The sequence below is a fragment of the Cucurbita pepo genome, chromosome 20 (genome assembly GCF_057944985.1).
Source record: "Cucurbita pepo subsp. pepo isolate OVF chromosome 20, ASM5794498v1, whole genome shotgun sequence".
In the NCBI taxonomy this organism is placed as follows: Eukaryota; Viridiplantae; Streptophyta; class Magnoliopsida; order Cucurbitales; family Cucurbitaceae; genus Cucurbita; species Cucurbita pepo.
Window position 1 is genome coordinate 10,920,131 of NC_141817.1, and position 18,071 is coordinate 10,938,201.

General features: G+C 36.9%; 3 protein-coding genes across 5 annotated transcripts; 1 reads left to right on the forward strand and 2 right to left on the reverse strand.

The window, feature by feature from the left end:
• Positions 1 to 741: 741 nt before the first annotated feature.
• LOC111783197 (GDP-mannose transporter GONST2) lies at positions 742 to 4,702 on the forward strand. 2 transcript variants are annotated; one of them, XM_023664096.2, is made up of 11 exons: positions 742 to 888; positions 1,179 to 1,251; positions 1,493 to 1,677; positions 2,030 to 2,240; positions 2,459 to 2,598; positions 2,688 to 2,817; positions 3,203 to 3,301; positions 3,456 to 3,610; positions 3,703 to 3,819; positions 4,254 to 4,351; positions 4,448 to 4,702. In XM_023664096.2, the coding sequence occupies exons 3-11, from the start codon at positions 1,493 to 1,495 to the stop codon at positions 4,489 to 4,491; spliced, it is 1,179 nt and encodes a 392-aa protein (XP_023519864.2). In that variant the 5' UTR covers positions 742 to 888; positions 1,179 to 1,251; the 3' UTR covers positions 4,492 to 4,702. The 2 variants fall into 2 exon arrangements, with proteins under 2 accessions (XP_023519864.2, XP_023519863.2); XM_023664095.2 differs by lacking the exon at positions 1,179 to 1,251.
• A 1,246-nt stretch (positions 4,703 to 5,948) lies between these two features.
• On the reverse strand, positions 5,949 to 8,215 carry LOC111783665 (transcription factor MYB64). The gene is made up of 3 exons (XM_023664581.2): positions 7,761 to 8,215; positions 7,203 to 7,329; positions 5,949 to 6,734 (listed from the first exon to the last, which is right to left on the reverse strand). Exons 1-3 carry the CDS (start codon positions 8,153 to 8,155, stop codon positions 5,979 to 5,981), a joined length of 1,278 nt encoding a protein of 425 aa, XP_023520349.2. The 5' UTR covers positions 8,156 to 8,215; the 3' UTR covers positions 5,949 to 5,978.
• A 5,313-nt stretch (positions 8,216 to 13,528) lies between these two features.
• Positions 13,529 to 16,677, reverse strand: LOC111783056 (uncharacterized). 2 transcript variants are annotated; one of them, XM_023663932.2, is made up of 4 exons: positions 16,508 to 16,676; positions 16,188 to 16,270; positions 14,652 to 15,982; positions 13,529 to 14,074 (listed from the first exon to the last, which is right to left on the reverse strand). In XM_023663932.2, exons 3-4 carry the CDS (start codon positions 15,803 to 15,805, stop codon positions 13,837 to 13,839), a joined length of 1,392 nt encoding a protein of 463 aa, XP_023519700.2. In that variant the 5' UTR covers positions 15,806 to 15,982; positions 16,188 to 16,270; positions 16,508 to 16,676; the 3' UTR covers positions 13,529 to 13,836. The 2 variants fall into 2 exon arrangements, with proteins under 2 accessions (XP_023519700.2, XP_023519699.2); XM_023663931.2 differs by having other exon boundaries at positions 14,652 to 16,270; positions 16,508 to 16,677.
• Between the last annotated feature and the right edge of the window lie 1,394 nt (positions 16,678 to 18,071).

Here is an 18,071-nt window from a genome sequence, read left to right on the forward strand (position 1 = left end):
AATAGTCTCGTAACCATTTAAACTCACTGCTAGCAGATATTTCTGTTTTAGGCCATTATCTATCGAACCTTTTCTAATCGATGTGCGATCTCATAATTCATCTCATTTGAAAGTCAGCATCCTTATTGGCACACCGCTCGGTAACTAGCTCTGACACCATTTGTAACAGCTCAATTCCACTGCTAGCTAATATTGTTCGTTCTAGCTCATTACATGTCGCCGTCAGCCTCACAATTTTAAAATGCATTTGTTAGGGAGAGGCTTCCACACCCTAAAAAATGTTTCGTTTTTTCTCTCCAAACAATGTAAGATCTCACCATCTAAATGAAATTTTATTTAAATTTAATAAAAAAGATGTATTTTATCCATTATTAAATATTTTAACGGGGATAAGTGCAGTTAATTTTTTTTCATGGAGAATGCCAAACGCTATCTCGAGATGCATGAAAAAAACGAGAACGATAGTGAAAAACATCCCTAATATCACCATGACAGTTGTTATTCCGTATGAGATTAAATACTATAAAAATATTTAAATTTATTAGAGTTACAATATATATATATATTTATTTATATTTATATTTATATTTATTTATTTATTTATATATATTATACTTATTCTACTATTAAAAAACTCGTTGCCAACCCGATCCGATAAGGCCCAACTTAACGGCCCATCTCCCTCAAGTTCCGCGCTAAAGCGAGGGAATTCAAAAATAATTCCGTCACGAAGAAGCAAGATCTTTGCTGCTAGTTGCGGCAATCCTCTCATCCATCAATGGCCGTCTCTCAATTTGCTTGGTTTCTTCGCCTCTTCTTCAGAGATTCGCGCTCGCCGCTCATGGATGACGATGGAGCAATTTGACTTTCGAAGAAGAAAGAAAGAAGGTGAAGCCTCTTTCCAAATCCCCAAGTATCCTTCTCTCATGCCACAGACGGCCCTTTTCCCTTTTCTTCCCTGGAATCCCGCTTCTTCTTTGATCCACCATGTTCTCCCCTTTTTCGTGCTCTTCACGAATTTTGCTTTCACATCACTTTCCAGAACTTTTCAGTTTCTGTTCGTATATTGGACGTATATCGTATGTTCGTCATTCACGCGTTTGATTTCTTTTCTGCTTTTAAATTCGATTTTCTTTCTTCTGCGATAATTATCATTTTTTGTGGTTTCGATTTACTAAGGATTGACAATTTATTCAAATTGGAGGATACTAAAACATTATTATTTCTCCGAAGACTGTGATTCTTGACTCGGTAGGACTCAGAATCATTACTCATTCTTTTAGTTTTTTGTGGTTATTTCTGGTTCTTGCTTGAATCTCTGTATGCATACTGACTATGCTTTTGAATTTGAGCCGTTTTTTTCAATTGATGATGGATTTGTTAGCGAATTCAGACGGCTCTCAATTGTTCAAAACCTGCTTCTCAGAGATTATGTAGGAGATGCATTTTTTTGTTCTTCGTATAAAGTTGTTTTTATTATTTTTTGATGTAGATGTCATCAGATTTCAAGTTGGAAATAGGCGGCGAGGAACCACTAGTGAGCACTAGAAACGGAAACGTTGAGCAGAATGAAAGAGCTGGTACAGTACACAAAATTCTCAGCGGTATTCGAAATCAAGGAAGCAAGTCGATTAGCAATTTTTTAACGAATGCACAGCGCAGGACCTTGGGGGATAGGTACTCATGGATAGCTTGTCCTATAAATTATTTGAGCTGTTTATGAAATAGATTTTAAAATTTTGTATTTCAAATATGTAGCCTACTTCAATTAACAAGTAGAAAGATTTTGAAATGCCACATTGTGGAAAACTTATTGGATGAGGCTGCTACAATCTGGTTGCGGCTATTAACAGTTGATATATATCTGAAAACTTGCATACTTCTTAATAACAATCGAATATAGATTAGAAATATTATATCTTAATTTCTCTCTTACACATCAAGGGCCTCTCTCTCTCTGATTCTTTTGAAATTTTTGTTAATGATCCATTATTCTGTGGTTAACCCACCATCAATTCTTCTACCTTAGGTTTTTCAGAGGGAATCGAATTGTCAAGAACGGCAGTTTCAGTGGTTTGTTTGATGGTGATGAGACACGTGAACATGGATTAGGAAGGAAAACGGGTCCTCTTTTATCCGGGACTGCGTATTGCATTTCTTCTTGCAGCATGATTATTCTGAATAAAGTTGTTCTCTCCGGTTACAATTTTAATGCAGGAATATCGTTGATGTTTTATCAAGTACGCCACTCGTTTCTTTCTCATTTCCGTTAAAAATGAAAAATACCAGACTTCGTGACATTGCTTAATAGTGAGTCAAGGCAGTCACTTGAACCAAAGAAAATTTTTGCTCAATCTTGTCAGTTTTTACTTTATCAGTTTGTTTCTCTTTTAAATTTATACTTTTATCACATTTTCTAGCATATCCAATTTTGATTTATTCCGGTAATTTTCTGCAGAATTTGATTAGTTCTATAGTTATTGTTCTATTGGGCCTCTGCAGAACAGTTTCAATCGAAAAGCTTAATTGGAAGCTGATTAGGCTGTGGATTCCAGTCAACTTAATCTTTATCGGTATGCTGGTGTCTGGCATGTACAGGTGCGTTCAGTTTCTAAGATTCTTAGTAGCCTCTCTTGTTTTGCTCTTTGGCACCCATGACAGAAATTTGAGGTTCTTCTTGGTTTCAGTTTGAAATACATAAATATAGCAATGGTGACCATTTTGAAGAATGTGACGAACATAATGACTGCAATTGGAGAACTCTATATTTTCCGGAAACGACAGAACCAAAAAGTCTGGACTGCTATGTTCTTAATGGTAAACATTTGTATTTACTTCCCAATTTACATGCAAATATCATACCGAAGATTCATCGCTAGATTTTATTGTGATTAATAATTAATAGATTCTTAAAATTTAGAATTTCTCCAATAAATCTTTAAATTTTCCAATCTAATTTTATCTCATAGTCCTTATATTTAAAGTGTCGAAAATCTATCGACTTTGTGTCTAGTTTACCATTTATCAATCTCTGAGAAATATGGGACAATCATAGAGAAAGAACTGCTCTCTGATGACAGTTGATAAAAATGAAATGCTGCTCTTTATCAAGCACTTTGCTGGTTATGTTGATTATGTCCTTTAAGGAATCATAGTTTTGTTAGTTTCTTTCATCAAAATCACTCTTCTTTTGTCCACGCAGATCATCTCCGCCATCAGCGGTGGTATAACCGATCTTACATTTGATACATTAGGCTATGGATGGCAGGTCACGAACTGTGTTCTTACAGCAAGCTATTCAGTAAGTAGTTTTAGCTTTAAAACCCCATTTTGTGGGGGGTTTTTTTGTCCCCTTCAACAGCTTAAGTAGCTAAATGTTTACTCGGGACTCTTCTGAATGACCCGTGAATAACATGTATTCGTAATAATTCAATATGAATTTTGCTGTGTCACAGCTTACCCTGAGACGTATCATGGACGAAGCAAAGAAGCTAACAAGATCTGGATCACTTAATGAAGCTTCCATGGTGTTGCTAAATAACTTATTGTCTTTACCATTTGGTGCCGTTTTGATATTCCTATTTGGTGAATGGGCTTATGTAGTGAATGCGTAAGTAGACTCTTTTTCCTTCTTCATTCTATGTTCTCTTAGTTTCGTCAGCTAAACAGTTTTCTCCCACCACCTCCCATTTCAACTTACAGGGATGTCATAAAATTGCCAATGTTTTGGGTTGTCGCAACTGCTAGCGGATTACTTGGACTCGCTATTAGTTTCACCTCTATGTGGTTCTTACATCAAACGGGCCCCACCACCTACAGGTATTTCCATTTTATTACCAACCACCTTGTACCCGTGTTGAGAATGGTTGAGAATTGTTGGGAGACGAATCATACATCGACTAATTAAGGGGTTGATCATAGATTTATAAGTAGGAAACACATCTCGATACGAAGTTTTTTTGGAGAAACCAAAAACAAACTATGAGAGCTTATACTCAAAATCAACATTATCATACCATTGTGGAGAGCCGTGATTTCTAACCGAGTGCAAACAATTCCACTCCACTTATCTCTTAGAATTTTCTAAGTCAAAATTTTGACAACAAAATAATTATTTTAAAATAATTATTTATTTAGTTTTTAAAACTTAGCTCTATTTCATTTTTAAAAAATATATATATGCAATAGTTGTGAACTTCAATTAGGTGCAAAATATAGATTCGTCAACTTACAATGGTTTTCTTTTTCTACAGCCTGGTAGGTTCCTTGAACAAGATTCCCTTATCAATTGCTGGCATCTTTTTGTTTAAAGTTCCTCTGAGTCCACCAAACCTCTTCAGCATATTATTTGGTAATGAACACAATTTTTACTCTGAAAAGATATAAACATGGCCACTTTTTCATTGTTATTGGCTCATTTGGCTTATGAAGTGGTTGCATTTTGCAGGCTTATTTGCTGGGGTGTTCTTCGCCAGGGCCAAAATGTCATGACTTTTCTTCAAATTATATATACAGACAGACATAAAGATATGTTTTTCCTTCAAGTCTTGGAAAATTTTGGAAAAAGGGAGCATTATAGATAATACCAGGCTCGTAATTTCCTGTTAATTAAAGTTTGTTAGAGTCGTTGAAACTAAGCATGCAAAAGAGTAAGAGTTTTCCGTTTGGAAGTAATTATTATTATTGCTAAAAAGGACATAAATTTCAGTGAATTGTTTGTTTGTATTATTTATTCATTTTTTAAAATTATAAAGTATTTTTAAAATGAGATACTAATTTGTGTCCATATATTAACATATAAAGGTATTGAAAAAATAAAAGGTGCTAATGATTGTTATACAAAACTAACCATAAATATTTTTTGCTTTTTATTTATTTATTTATTTATGTCACTATTCAAAAGCATTGATGACTAAAATCGGTTACCTTTGACCTTTAATTTTTGTAACTCCTTTTTTTATCCACGAAACTGCTAAATTAATAGCTTCATCCACAAAGCAATAATATGCTTTAAGAGGTCCTTTGTCTTCCAATTTCTACTGACAGACTGGCTGGACTAACAAAATTATGTGCTGAATAAGAGATTTTTAGGTTTCTTGTATTAAGATTTTATCAAAATTATCGATTAATTTAGGAAAATTGTTGCCATTTGGCCATGGATATTTGTTTTTTTTTTTTTTTGTTTCCTGCCCATGAGTTTGTTATGCCCCGAAAGAGGTGGATTGTGAGGTACTATATCAGTTGGAGAGGAGAACGAAGAATCCCTCATAAAGATATGAAAACCTCTGCCTAGCGTTTTAAAATTTTTAGAGAAAGTCAAAAGAGAACAATATCTGTTAGTAATGTACTTAAGTTATTACAAATAGTATCAGAGCCAAACATGAAACCGTGCACTAGAGAGGACGTTGGCCCCAAGAGGGGTGAGATGTGTGAGATCTTCATCGGTTAGGGAGGAGAACAAAACATTTTTTATACGGATGTAGAAAACTCTCCACTAGTAGACGCGTTTTAAAACCTTGAGGGGAAGCCCGGAAGGTTGAGTCTCCAAGGATGGTGGATTGTGTGAGATTCCACGTCGAGTGGAGAAAGATATAGAAAACTATCCCTAGTATAAAGCTCAAAGAGGATAAATCTATTGGTGAACTTGGACTCGACACTTGTTCTTAATCCAAATCAGGTAGAATACATGTTAAGAGCTTTTCATATCAATCAATAAATCAAAACATTTGCTCGATCGGGTTAGACTTGGCTCAACCAATCACATTTGGTCGATCGGGTTAGAATTGACTAGCTAAATTACTCCCTAAAACTAAATTGCCTTTCTTTTATTATATCCTTTTTATTCCCTTAAATTTCGTTTATTTTAATGAATTATCAAATAATAGTAATTAATAATAATAATAAGTAAAATTTTAAAACACAAATCTTGAAGAACGAGGAGAGTTCAAACGAAAAGCTTTATTTTCTCTCAATTCAACTCAAGAATAACAATGGAAAGACATCATTTCCATCAAATCCATTTCTCTCTTCCCTTCTTCTGAATTCTCCCATTGCCCTTCTCCGGCCGCCACTTGCACCTCCGCCATCTCCACCGTCTTCTGAATCTCCCCATCGCCGCTGCCGGAGTTCATCGTCCCATTCAAAAGATACGACATATACATATCGGAATACAAGTGACTACTCTTCACCATGTTGCTCCCATTGACCATCTTCCCCTTCTCCGCTTTCGGTTCCGAGTCGACACACCCGAACTCCGCCACAGATTGATTACGTACGACCATAGATGCACCATCATCAACAGACGGCAACAAGCCACCGGAGTTCGAGAAGAAGTTTTGCATGAAGAGAAGCTCATCGTCATACATCGGCGACGAGATGATTGCCGAAGAGAGGTTAGAGGTGGAATCCGACGACTCGGAGAAAAAATGGTTGAAATGAGACGAAGGGTCGTTCGAGACAGCCGACGTGACGGTGGAGGTGGCCGGGACAGCGGTGGGGTTGTATTTGGTTTTAATGTAATCTTGAAGAATAGAAGAGTGAGGCTTGCCATTTTGGGAGTTAGGGCGTTTGTTCTTTCTCCTTGAATTCTGCCTTCTTTTTGTAGCATTCCAATGGTTTTTTATGGCGTTTTCTGTTCTTCCGGGAATGCTTTTTGCTATCTCAGCCCAACGATTACCAACCCTTGCATGAGTTTCCACGAGTATCATCTCCTCCTCTTCACTCCAACTCTCTTTCTAAAAAAACGAGTAAATTATTCAACGTAACTGTCACCATTATAGTTCAAAACACTTTAAAACGATCACAAAAAACACAACCCTGACCGATTAACTCTATACTCTTAGAAAATATCTCGACCCAAAAAATATATATATATATATTATCGAGAAAATTACATAAGAAAAAATTAGGTCTAAATTAAAATTTTAATTTTAAATATTTCATTAAAAAAAAATTGCATGAATAAGTGGTGCAATATATAAATGGTAAATTGTTAGAAGAAAAACTTTGAAAATGTTGAAACCACAAAAAGATATTTAATTTTGTGAAGATTTTCTTGACTAAATTAATTATGGATCTCACAAAATATTACGAACAAATATATATACATATATATATATATATATATATATATATAATATTTAAATACAAAAAATAATAAATAAATTTAAAAAAAAAAAAAAAAAAAAAAAAAGGGAAAAAACCTTAATATCAGGACGCAAATGATTGTGCCATCTCTCACGGCATTGTTTTCCAGCTCTGCCCTCCAATTTCTCAGCTATCTGTGCCCATTTCCTCACTCCATATTGCTTCACCAGCCTTATCAATTTCCTTCATTTTCTCAAACCCATTACCAAAAAAAAAAAAAAAAAACTATTATTATTTCCTCTATATATATATATATATATAAATTAATAAAAATAATCCAATCTATTTGAAAATACCATATAAACTTATATATATATATATATAAACATTATCGAAATTTTAATGAAAATATTAATATGATCAAAGCTTGTTTGTTCGATCTCTATCTATAATATATAAACTAAAAAAAATAAAAATAAAAAACATTACGAACTTTCAAAAACATTAAAATTTCGAGAACATTATTGAAATTTTAATGAAAATACTAATATGACCAAAGCTGGTTGGTTCCATTCCTACCTCTAATACATATAAATTACAATATATGTATATATAATATTTTTATTATTATTAATATGTAGGTAATACTAGAAAGAAATGGTAAGGAAGATCACCTGTCTTCTTCTTCAGTCCATTGTCCTTTAATGAGAATTGCAGAAGAAGGGTTCTTTGATTTCTTGAGTTTGGAACAAATTTTGCCTTCATGATTTGGTGTAATCATCGCCTTTCCTTCGTTTCTTCTTCCCCATCCGTACATTTCTGAATCTTCCAATTCTTCTTCTTCTTCTAATTCTTCTATTTCTTCTAATTCTAATTCTAATTCTAATCGCAATGCTTCCTCCACGGGCAGCCTCCCGTCCATTTCAAACCACTCGCCGCCGCAACTTTCCGGCGACAACCCTCCTCCCATCAACCCATTCTCAAAGCAATTTCCGTTCACATTGTGGCTGTAGAGAAATCGATCTATGGCGGCTAGTGGCGGACCCGACGGCGGCGCGTTGCTCTGCATGTTTCTCTGTCCTCTGATTTTGTGTTTCGCCTGAAATATGTTTATGGGGAGAGAGAGAGAGAGAGAGAGAGAGAGAGAGAGAGAGAAAGGAATGAAGATGGCGAGACAATGGAGAAGAGAGTGGAGGGGTTTTTGTCATGAGACATGCAGCTTTACAGCCGTTGATCTTGTGGATGATCCAACGGCTGAGATTGATAGTTAGTGTAACTCCTGAGCTTCCTCTTTTTTGGCCAACAAAAAATTAAGAGTTAAGGGAGAGGGATTAGTGGGCTGGTTATAATCATAACCCATTAATTATTATTACTTAATTTTACTATTATTTGTCCTAATTTTGCTTTATAAAAATGACCATTTTTTTCTTCCCGCTATGAATGGGAGACGAATTTGGCGCCAAATTATAGTGAATTGACTGTTTTGTCCTTGTGTGGATTTACTTTTTGCAGCGAACTGGCAGGGGTAATCTTGGGTTTTCCTTCTATCAATATGAAATTTGAGGAAATTACTCAGAGAAAATTAAAGTAGGGAAAATAAAAGAGGAAATGATGGGGGGTTTTAAGTTATTGAAAATATTAATTATATATTTAATATAGGGAGAAAATTTTGGAGAACATGAAGGAAATTAATTATATATGCCCCCTAAATGCCCCTCCCACTAATATACTCTTCTTTAGCTTAGTGAATGTATATAATTTTTTAACAAACAAATTAAAAATTAAATGAAATATGTCTTTATTTTACCCACGGTCCGAATAATTAGGTATAGTCTAAACTATCACGATACTCGATTTAATAAAATCTAGCCTATGAATGCCATTGGTCGTACCAAGGACGAGATTGAAAATCTTTTTTTTTTTTTTTATATATTAGATGTAAGAGTTCTTCGTAATGATTTTTTAGGTATTATTTATAAGATAATTAAATTAATTTTTTAAAAAAATATATTTTAATAAAATTAGAAAGAAGCATATATAATTATAATGGTTGGAAATTAAATGAATTCCGTTGTTTGTCACTACAAGAAAGTTTATACGTAAAAAAAATCAAACTAAAATTGCTAGATTTTGTATGTTTCTAGAATTTAGAGGTAAAATACTTAATTTATCATTTTAATTTTCAATTAACACATCATAATTAAAGGCCAAATTTGAGTTAAAGCCCAGCCCATAATGTACGGTTGCGTCCCATATCAAAGGTGCTGATAGGGCAGAATTTCAGCTACATGAAACTGGATACGGCCCAGAATAGAGTTGAAGCCCATGTAGGCCCACGGTGGAAACCCAGGTGGGCCCACAGTGGAAGCCCAGGTCCATCCACAGTCAGCCCAGGTCGGCCCACAGTGGAAGCCCATGTCGCCCACAGTGAGCCCAAGTCGGCCCACATGGGAAGACCATGTAGGCCCACAGTGGAAGCCCAGGTCGGCCCAGAGTGGAAGCCCATGTCGCCCACACTAGAAGCCCATGTCGGCCCACACTAGAAGCCCATGTAGGCCCACAGTGGAAACCCATGTGGGCCCACAGTCAGCCCATGTCGGCCCAGAGTGGAAGCCCATGTCGCCCACAATGAGCCTTCACGTCCGGTTCGGAGGGCGGGGCCGACCCTACTATTTATTATCATTATGCCTTTTCTCAATCTGACTTGGTTTCACTCTATTTGTGACCTTACCTTTTCTTCCCCCTTTTTCATTTCGCCGTTGAAGCTATCCCCTTGTCTTTTCCGTGATGTCAGGAGCTACACTTCTTGCGATCTTTCTTTTCTCATTTTCTGTTTGCATTCGTCTGTAATTGGGGTTCCCGGGCTGTTGAGAGTTCCAATTTGAGCATTATTATCTGGAATCTTCCGATATTCTAAATTAGCATGAGTTTCATCCAAATTCACCTGGAAAGATGGGCGGGAAAGCTGCCTACCTGCGAAAGCCGAATAGATCCGATTGTCAGGCTCCCTATTCAAATCAGCATTCTCCATCCTCCAAGGTTGAACACAACTCCGTATGGGCTTGAGGCTGGTGCTCACGCAGAGCTTCTAGAACAGTCTCTACGTCAGATACTCCTCCCAGGTCTTGCTATAAACCAAGACCCCTACCAACGTGTGCTTTTTTTCTTCTCCTATTTTTGGACTATAGTCACATCCTCGGTAAAGAATTCTATGATCTCGGCTAATTTCCAGTCAGTAGTGAAAGATTCAGTATTCAATCTATCCCCTTCTGGAGTTCAGGACTGATTAAGCTCTTCCTTAATTAAACTTCAGCCCTCTTTAAGCTCTATTCTAGGGAGGGAATGCTTGGTCTAGTAACAAGTCGCGATAAGCTGTCGCAATCAGGCAATTCGTTAAAAGAGATATCTGATCGATGATCCGTCTTTTAATCCTGACTCTTTTCCTCTTTCTGATCTGTATTGCCTTTCAGTCTGTCTTTTAATACTGAATCTTTCTTTTCCTCTTTTCTTCTTTCTGATCTGTATTGCCTTGAAGAAAGACAAAGAGATATTTGACTGATCACCCCCTATTAAGAACTTTGTGTCCTATCAAGCTTCCTGACTTTCAAGCTCAGCGATAAGATACCCTCCTGAAAGAAGCCCTCAATCATCCTCAGTGGAAGCAAGCTATGATAGAGGAAATGGAGGCTCTAAAGAAAGAAGAACGACACTTGGGAACTGATCACCTTACCAAGAGGCAAACAAACGTACGGTTGGCTGTGGGCATATACCCTGAAACACAAAGTTGATGGCTCTATCGAGAGGGCTCGTCTTGTGGCGAAAGGTTTCACACAAACCTATGGCATCGATTATCTCGAGACGTTTTCTCCTGCAAACTCACAAAAATTCCATACGAGGCATTCTGTCAGTTGCAGCTAACGGATCTTGCTTGGTCACTACCACTAACTCGGCGGAAATAGCACACAGTGGATTGTGGCCGACTTGCAGTGATCCATTTTTGTCTCGGGTGAGATGGACCAAAGTCTCAGAGGTCGGGAGTTGTAATAAGGGTGCCCAGACATAGTATCCTTTCTGGTTATGTATAATGATGAGGTATCTTTTTGAGTGTGTTCTAGTGGGTTTTTGTGTGTGTTTTTATGTGTTTTGACCTAAGGAGAGTGTTTTTGTATATGAGTGTGTTTATTGGTGTTTGTGAGTGTAGTGTGTTTTGAGTGTGTAAGTGGTTGTTTGTGTAAGTGTGTACATGTGTGTTATTTAGTGTTTGTGAATATCAATGTGTATGGGCTTATTTATCAGTGTATATCTTTAGAAGTGGGTCTTGTTGATTTTTTGGGCTCGTGAGGGTTGTTTGAGGAGGTTCCTTTCCCTAAAGGGGCACATTTGGCATGGAGTACTTTTTACCCCATGTCCGCCCACAGTGGAAGCCCAGGTCGGCCCACAGTCAGCCCATTTCGGCTCACAGTGGAAGCCCAATTCGGCCCACAGTGGAAGCCCAGGTCCGCCCACAGTCAGCCCAGGTCGGCCTTAGTGGAAGCCCATGTCGCCCAAAGTGAGCCTATTTAGGCCCACAGTAGAAGCTTAAGTCGGCCTACTGTGGAAGCCCATGTCGGCCCACTGTGGAACCCCAGGTCGGCCCACAGTGGAACCCCAGGTCGGCCCACAGTCAACCCTATTTCGGTCCACAGTGGAAGCCCAGGTTGGCCCACAGTGGAAGCCCATGTCGGCCCCATTTTTGAGTTAAATAAAACTCTTTGTTTTTTCTTTTCCATCTGGACGGTAGATTTTTATAATTAGACTAATATATATAAATTGAAATTCACCGCCTATAATCAATAATCAACATGGTGCAGGGCTTTTAGTGGCTAAATTATAGGAACACAGTGATGTTTTAGTTGGATTAATTTGGACACAAAATACGCTGAAAAGACTCTTGTTGATTTGTAGGATAGTTTTCACTCTTTAGAATGTTTGGGCCATGGGACGTTACAAAATCCTATCATAATAGTACCTCTCTCGGTAGGATGAGATTCGGAGACTAACCAAGACAGAAACGGGTAGGCATGTGACACTGGAGCAAAGTAACCATGTCTTAAACCGGAAATGAGACAAAAGGCATTGAATTCATATGTCGAGGCATACCCATTTAAAGCAATTTGTTAAAAGCCACATCTGGTGGGGTGCCATGCTCTTAAAACCAAGCTTCAGCTTCACTTAAATGGAAGGACCAATGAGGCAAAAAATGGCAGAAGTTTGCAGTACATCGGATTTGGCCGCCAACCGAAATAAGATCGCCACCGTTGGATTGGGGTCCGAACAGCGTTGTTTAATTATCGGTGTTATTAACTCAGAAGAGAAGACAAAGTGAAGCTGCAACAGTTCTTCGGACAACCACTTTGTTTGAACTTTAAAGAATATGTGAAAAAAAATGTAGTTAAAATTTTGTTACGGGACATCGGAATTCACGTCACATTACAAAAAAATCTAAGTTTCATTTATCTTTGGATGGTTACAAATTCTAAAAATCTAAGTTTCATTTATCTTTGGATGGTTACAAATTCTAAATGGATAATAATATAGAGTTATGTGTTTATATTTCTAAGACTTTTATTTATTTTAATATTACAACTATTGAAATGACTGCTGTTTTCATTTTGAACCTTATTAGCTGTGAAGTTGATTTTTTGTCGAATAAAATGGTTAATGTTTTTTTTAAAATAAAAATATTGTAATCTCTTAAACACAAAATTGAAAGATTAATGACCGCGCCGAACCGAGTACTCATAGCCGAACCGATTTTAGAATCTAATCGAACCGAGTATTCATATGTTCTCCAAGGTTCTTTGTACCAAAGTAATGAACAAATGAAATGTTTGGATATTGACAAATAAAGTGAGAAGAGAGAAACCATAGCACTTGGCTCAAATTCATATATAAATGACAAGTAGTTTTAAAGAATATGAACCAAGTGTTCCATGAATTGTGCATTCATTACCTAAGCTTGGCCTCATCTCTACCACTAATAAAGAGATTGTTCTAGAAAATATCACTAATTACTTTATCATTTAATTGTCCCTATAAATATATATTACCTTAGTTATTAAAAGAAAATATCATTTCATATAGTTTATTATCCATAATTTGTAAATATTTTGTCACATACCGTATCTAATAAGCTTTAATCAAAAGCAAAAAGAATAATAGTTTAGATTCAAATTTTTTTATTTCATGCATGTTATAAGATTTTTGGGGCATTCTTTTTCATTTTTTAATACATGTCCAGATCTTATTAAATTTACAAAAGTTATTTTGGTTCTTATTTAAATAACACAAATTTATTATTGTACTAAAAATATCACTAAAAAATTGTAAATATTTAACATTTTCTCAATTCAATCACTTTTGAATCTTTGAAAGGATAATCGATTTCATATAGACTATCAAATTTCAAATCTCCTCTACAATTTTATTTCATTTTTTTTATTACCATCAGCAAAAAAAAAAAAAAAGAAAAAAAAAAAGGTTATGTATTAACAAAGACCAAGAACGAAAAATTAAATATACATTGTAACATACCATAGCCACGTGAAGATGCATGCTACCAGCCAATAAAGAACTCAAGATTTCTACTCTTTCAATGCCGACCGCCCAAATCCACCGCCCATCCCACTAATTCCTTCCATAACAACGTGGCCGTTGTCCACCACCGCCGCCGCCGTTGCCGTCGGAGACTGATAGGCGAAGGAATTCTCATCAGGCTTCTGGGGAGTCGAGGGGGAAACACGTGTCGTCACCGCCGGTGTTCCATAGAAAATGGGCGTAGTTGGCAGCGTAGTAAGAGTTGCCTGGATCGGCGGACATGGCCTCCAAGAAAGTCTCCTCGGCTGCCCACAAGTCGTTCCTCACCTGCCACAAGAAAGCGGCGTATTTGTCGAACGCTTCCGCCTCCGGTGGCTCCACCGCCACCGCCCGCTTGAAGTACTCCTCGGCTCTGCAAATTAAAAACATCATTCAATAAGCGACAATGTATTGCATTGAATCTTTATTGTTTTATGTAATTTCAATTCCCACAAAATTGAATCCTAAATATATTTCGTAAAGTGGACCCCCAGAGAATCTCTGATTTTTCTTTTGTTTCTTATTTCGTAAAGGGAAGCGCGTGCAGTCGGGAGAAAAAGATCGTGGCAAGAGCGAGCGATTTTTGTTATCTAGAACTTGAACCACCGCCACATATGTTGCAATCGGGAAGTTTTTTTTTTTTTTTTTTTTTTTTTTTTTTTTTTTCATGAAAACGATGATTCGGAATTTCGTTTTGAAGATTCTTATTCAGATTAAACTCTCGCGATTCTAAACTATCTTGAAATTAATTTTTATTTTTTAAAATTTGATCAAGAAATCAAATACTTTCATAATCAACATGAAAACTGTAGTTGAAAGGCAAATACAATTCTTTAAATCCAAAAATAGAAAAGAAGCTTGAACAAATTTAACCAGATTTGTTTCGACCGGAGAAGCAATTAGATTGAAGGAAAATAGAACGCAAAGGGAAGGGGGAAGAGAAATTGGACCTGTCATAATCATGGGCGACGAGGTTCAGAAACTGGGCGTAGTTCGTAAGGAGGAGAGGATTGTTAGGATCTTGAAGAAGACTGGTTTGATAAAGAAGCTCTGTTCTTAAATACTCTGTGTAATCATCCGTTTCTGTATTCGCCTTCACCGGCGACATCAGATTCCGCATCGCATCTCGATCCAGAACTTCGTCTCGCCATTGGCGCATCTTCGAAGCTTCTTCAACTACCGAATTCCACAAACTAGCCTCCTCCTCATCTTCAATGTTCGAGACCGACTCTGCCTCCTTCGCCGTTCCAAATGAAGAAACCTGAGAGGCGTTGTCCGGGAGGATTGTTCGGTATTGATCGGACTGATCGAACTGTCCGTCATCGTCGACTCCGCCGGCGGTCGGCCGTACTTTCCCTCCTCCGCCATTGTTTCCGCCGATCGATGTTGTTTTTCCACTGGATGAGGACACAGAGAATGTACTGATGGTGGATGAATCGAACTTGGAGTGGTGTTGGTCGTGTGATTCAACGACGGAAACCATGGCGGTTGGAGGCGGCGAAGTATACGCAAAAGCTTCGTTGTTCCCTATGGAGTAGACGGTGAAATTGGCCAAAAGGATCATAATGGAGACCATTAATGCTGGAGTTTGAGAGAAAACTTGCTGAAATAGCCAAACGAACGAAGCGTGAGTCTCTTTCTGGACACGAACGAGAATGCTCTGTAGATCTTCAAAGTATAGAATCTCCCGCAGGCGCAGAGTGTAGCAATGAAGTTCGCGAATCATGAATACAACGGAGGAGAAGGCCTTTTTGACGGAGCATTGAGAAGATCCCGCCGATTCTCTGATTTCCTCTCGCCATTGTAACTTCTTCTTTAACATTCTGAGCGAAACCGGAAGATCGAAGTTATTCGCCCTTCGTTCAATCATCGCCGGGAAAAGCTCGTCGTGCCCCGGCCAATCCGGCCGTTCGTGACCGGTTTCCGGCCACGACGGCTCCACAAATTCCAATACTGAATCTGACTCCGCACAGGAGGCGCTATTGCTACCGCCAGTTTCATTCTCGTCAGCTGAACATTGGAATCTGAGCGTTAGTTCCTGAATCTTCTTGGAAAATTCCTCGTCCGAGAACGCATCCAAACTCGCGCTGCAAGTTCTCTTCATACTGCGGCTCTTCGGCTTCGAAATCTCGCAAGACCGCGACCGATGGAGCTTCGTCGATGAAGAACCGAACAGATTCGATTGCTCCAACCTTTGAACACACCGCCCGACGAGAGATCCTCCGTCGACATAGTTCCGGCGTTTGGAGGACGACGGAGATAGTACAGTGGAGGCTAGCGTCTGCGGAGAAGAAGGACAATGAGGAATAAACGGCTGCGACCAATGGAAACAAGTCGTAGCCTCCATAATCTTCCAGAAAAGGCAGCGAGATAAACAAGCCAAACAGAGGATTCAGAAACAGATAGAAGACGAAATTTGAAGCTTAACCGCAAAGACTTGAAGAATCGTAAGAGAATCAAAGCTTGAAATATCTGCGAATTTTCACCTCCACGAATCGGCAAAATTTCTACTCAGATCCAGATTAAAAAGATAATCCAAAAGGCCTCCTCCCTTTCGATTCATTCAAACCTGCAAAAAGGAAAGAAAATTCAAATCAAACGAACAAAAAGCAGTAAACACCAGTAAGTCAAAACGAATCCAAAACGAAACTTCATTGGAAGACAGAAAAACAATCATTTCAACAAATTTCCAGGAAAATCGAATCACTAAAAGCACACAAAAGTCGATGGAAAAATTGGATCCAACGCAAGAACTCGGAAAACTCATCCATTCTCATCAAATTCCTCTGAGAAATACAAAACTTACTTGAATTTGTCGGTTCATCGGAAAACGTTCCGATTAAACAAAAACAAAATCTCTCCAAATTAAGAGAGAAACAAGAAATGAAGAAAAAAAAAGAAAAAGAAAAAGAAAAAAAGAATCTGGACGCGATTTAGAGAACCAGAAGCTCCGTGCTTCACTTTATCAGCAAAGAAACGCGGGATCGGAGTCGTCGTTATATATGCCAGTAATTATTTAGACGGTTGAAAATTAAAAAATAATAATAATAACAATTAATTAAAATCTCAGAACGTCAAATTCTAAAATATCAAGGCCGTACATAAAGTGGGAACTGGAATAGGCGGTAAACGGTCACTTTACAATGAGTAATAAAACGAGTTGGGTTAATTAATAATGAACTACTAATACTTTAATTGTGGGTCCAGTCCCAATGACGTCGTTAACCGTTATCAGTAGCAGAAAGAAATGGACTCCTTTTGTAGACTAACTAACGCCGCCTAATTAACGGCAACCCTTAATAAACATTTTGAAAGAGTTTAAACTAAAAAATTATAAAATTATAAAATTATAAATTAAATTATAACAGCTAAGATAACCATAAATAATAATAATAATAATATATTTTTATACTAATTACATGATTTGGAATTTTATAAAATTAAGAGAAAAATCTAATTTTCACTCTTATTTTAATATATATCATTAATAAGAGAGTTACCATACAACTAATTTCCTTTTTTTATTCTTTGCTTAAATTATATTTAATTCTATTTTACATAACTGGGTGAATAACGATTAATGACGTGGCGTGTAATTATTATTTTTAAGGAAGAAAAACCAAAATTTTCAAATATATTATTTACTCTTAATATAAACTTCAATTAATTTCCCCTGTTTGTATTTTTCTGATGAATTTAAATGTCCATAATAAATATGAATCTACCATTCATGTCACCATTATTTGTTTTGTTAATTAAAAAAAAAAATATATATATATATATATATATATATATATATATATATATATATATATATTTAATAATACCAAAAATACCAAAAATATTTTAAGAATGTACCATCATATTTTCATGATCATTGTCTATGGTCTCGGTTCATGCATATGATTCTCATTTATTCGGGTGTCACATTCCTGTAAAGAAATGTGAGATTTATTAGTAGTGGGCTTGTGGGCTATTACAAATAGTATCAGAGTCAGAAAACGTTGGGCTCTAGGAGAGTGAGATTCCACATCGTTTGAAAAAGGGAACAAAACATTCGTTACGAGGGTGTGAAAACCTCTCTCTAACATATGAGTTATAAAACTTTAGGCTAACGGCTATCCGTAATGGGTCAAAGCAAACAAAAATTTGGTAGCGGTGGACTAACAGACGGTTATAAAATTGTGAGTCCAACAACGATACGTAACATGCCAAAACAGATAACCATTTGTTAACGGTGATATGTAACAGACTAAAGTGGACACGTTATTTTAATTTTTTATACGAAAAAGTTATAATATATGGAGAGATTATGCATTGTCTACAGGTAGGGAATGAAGTTGAGAATAAAATCTTTTTAAAAAATAATA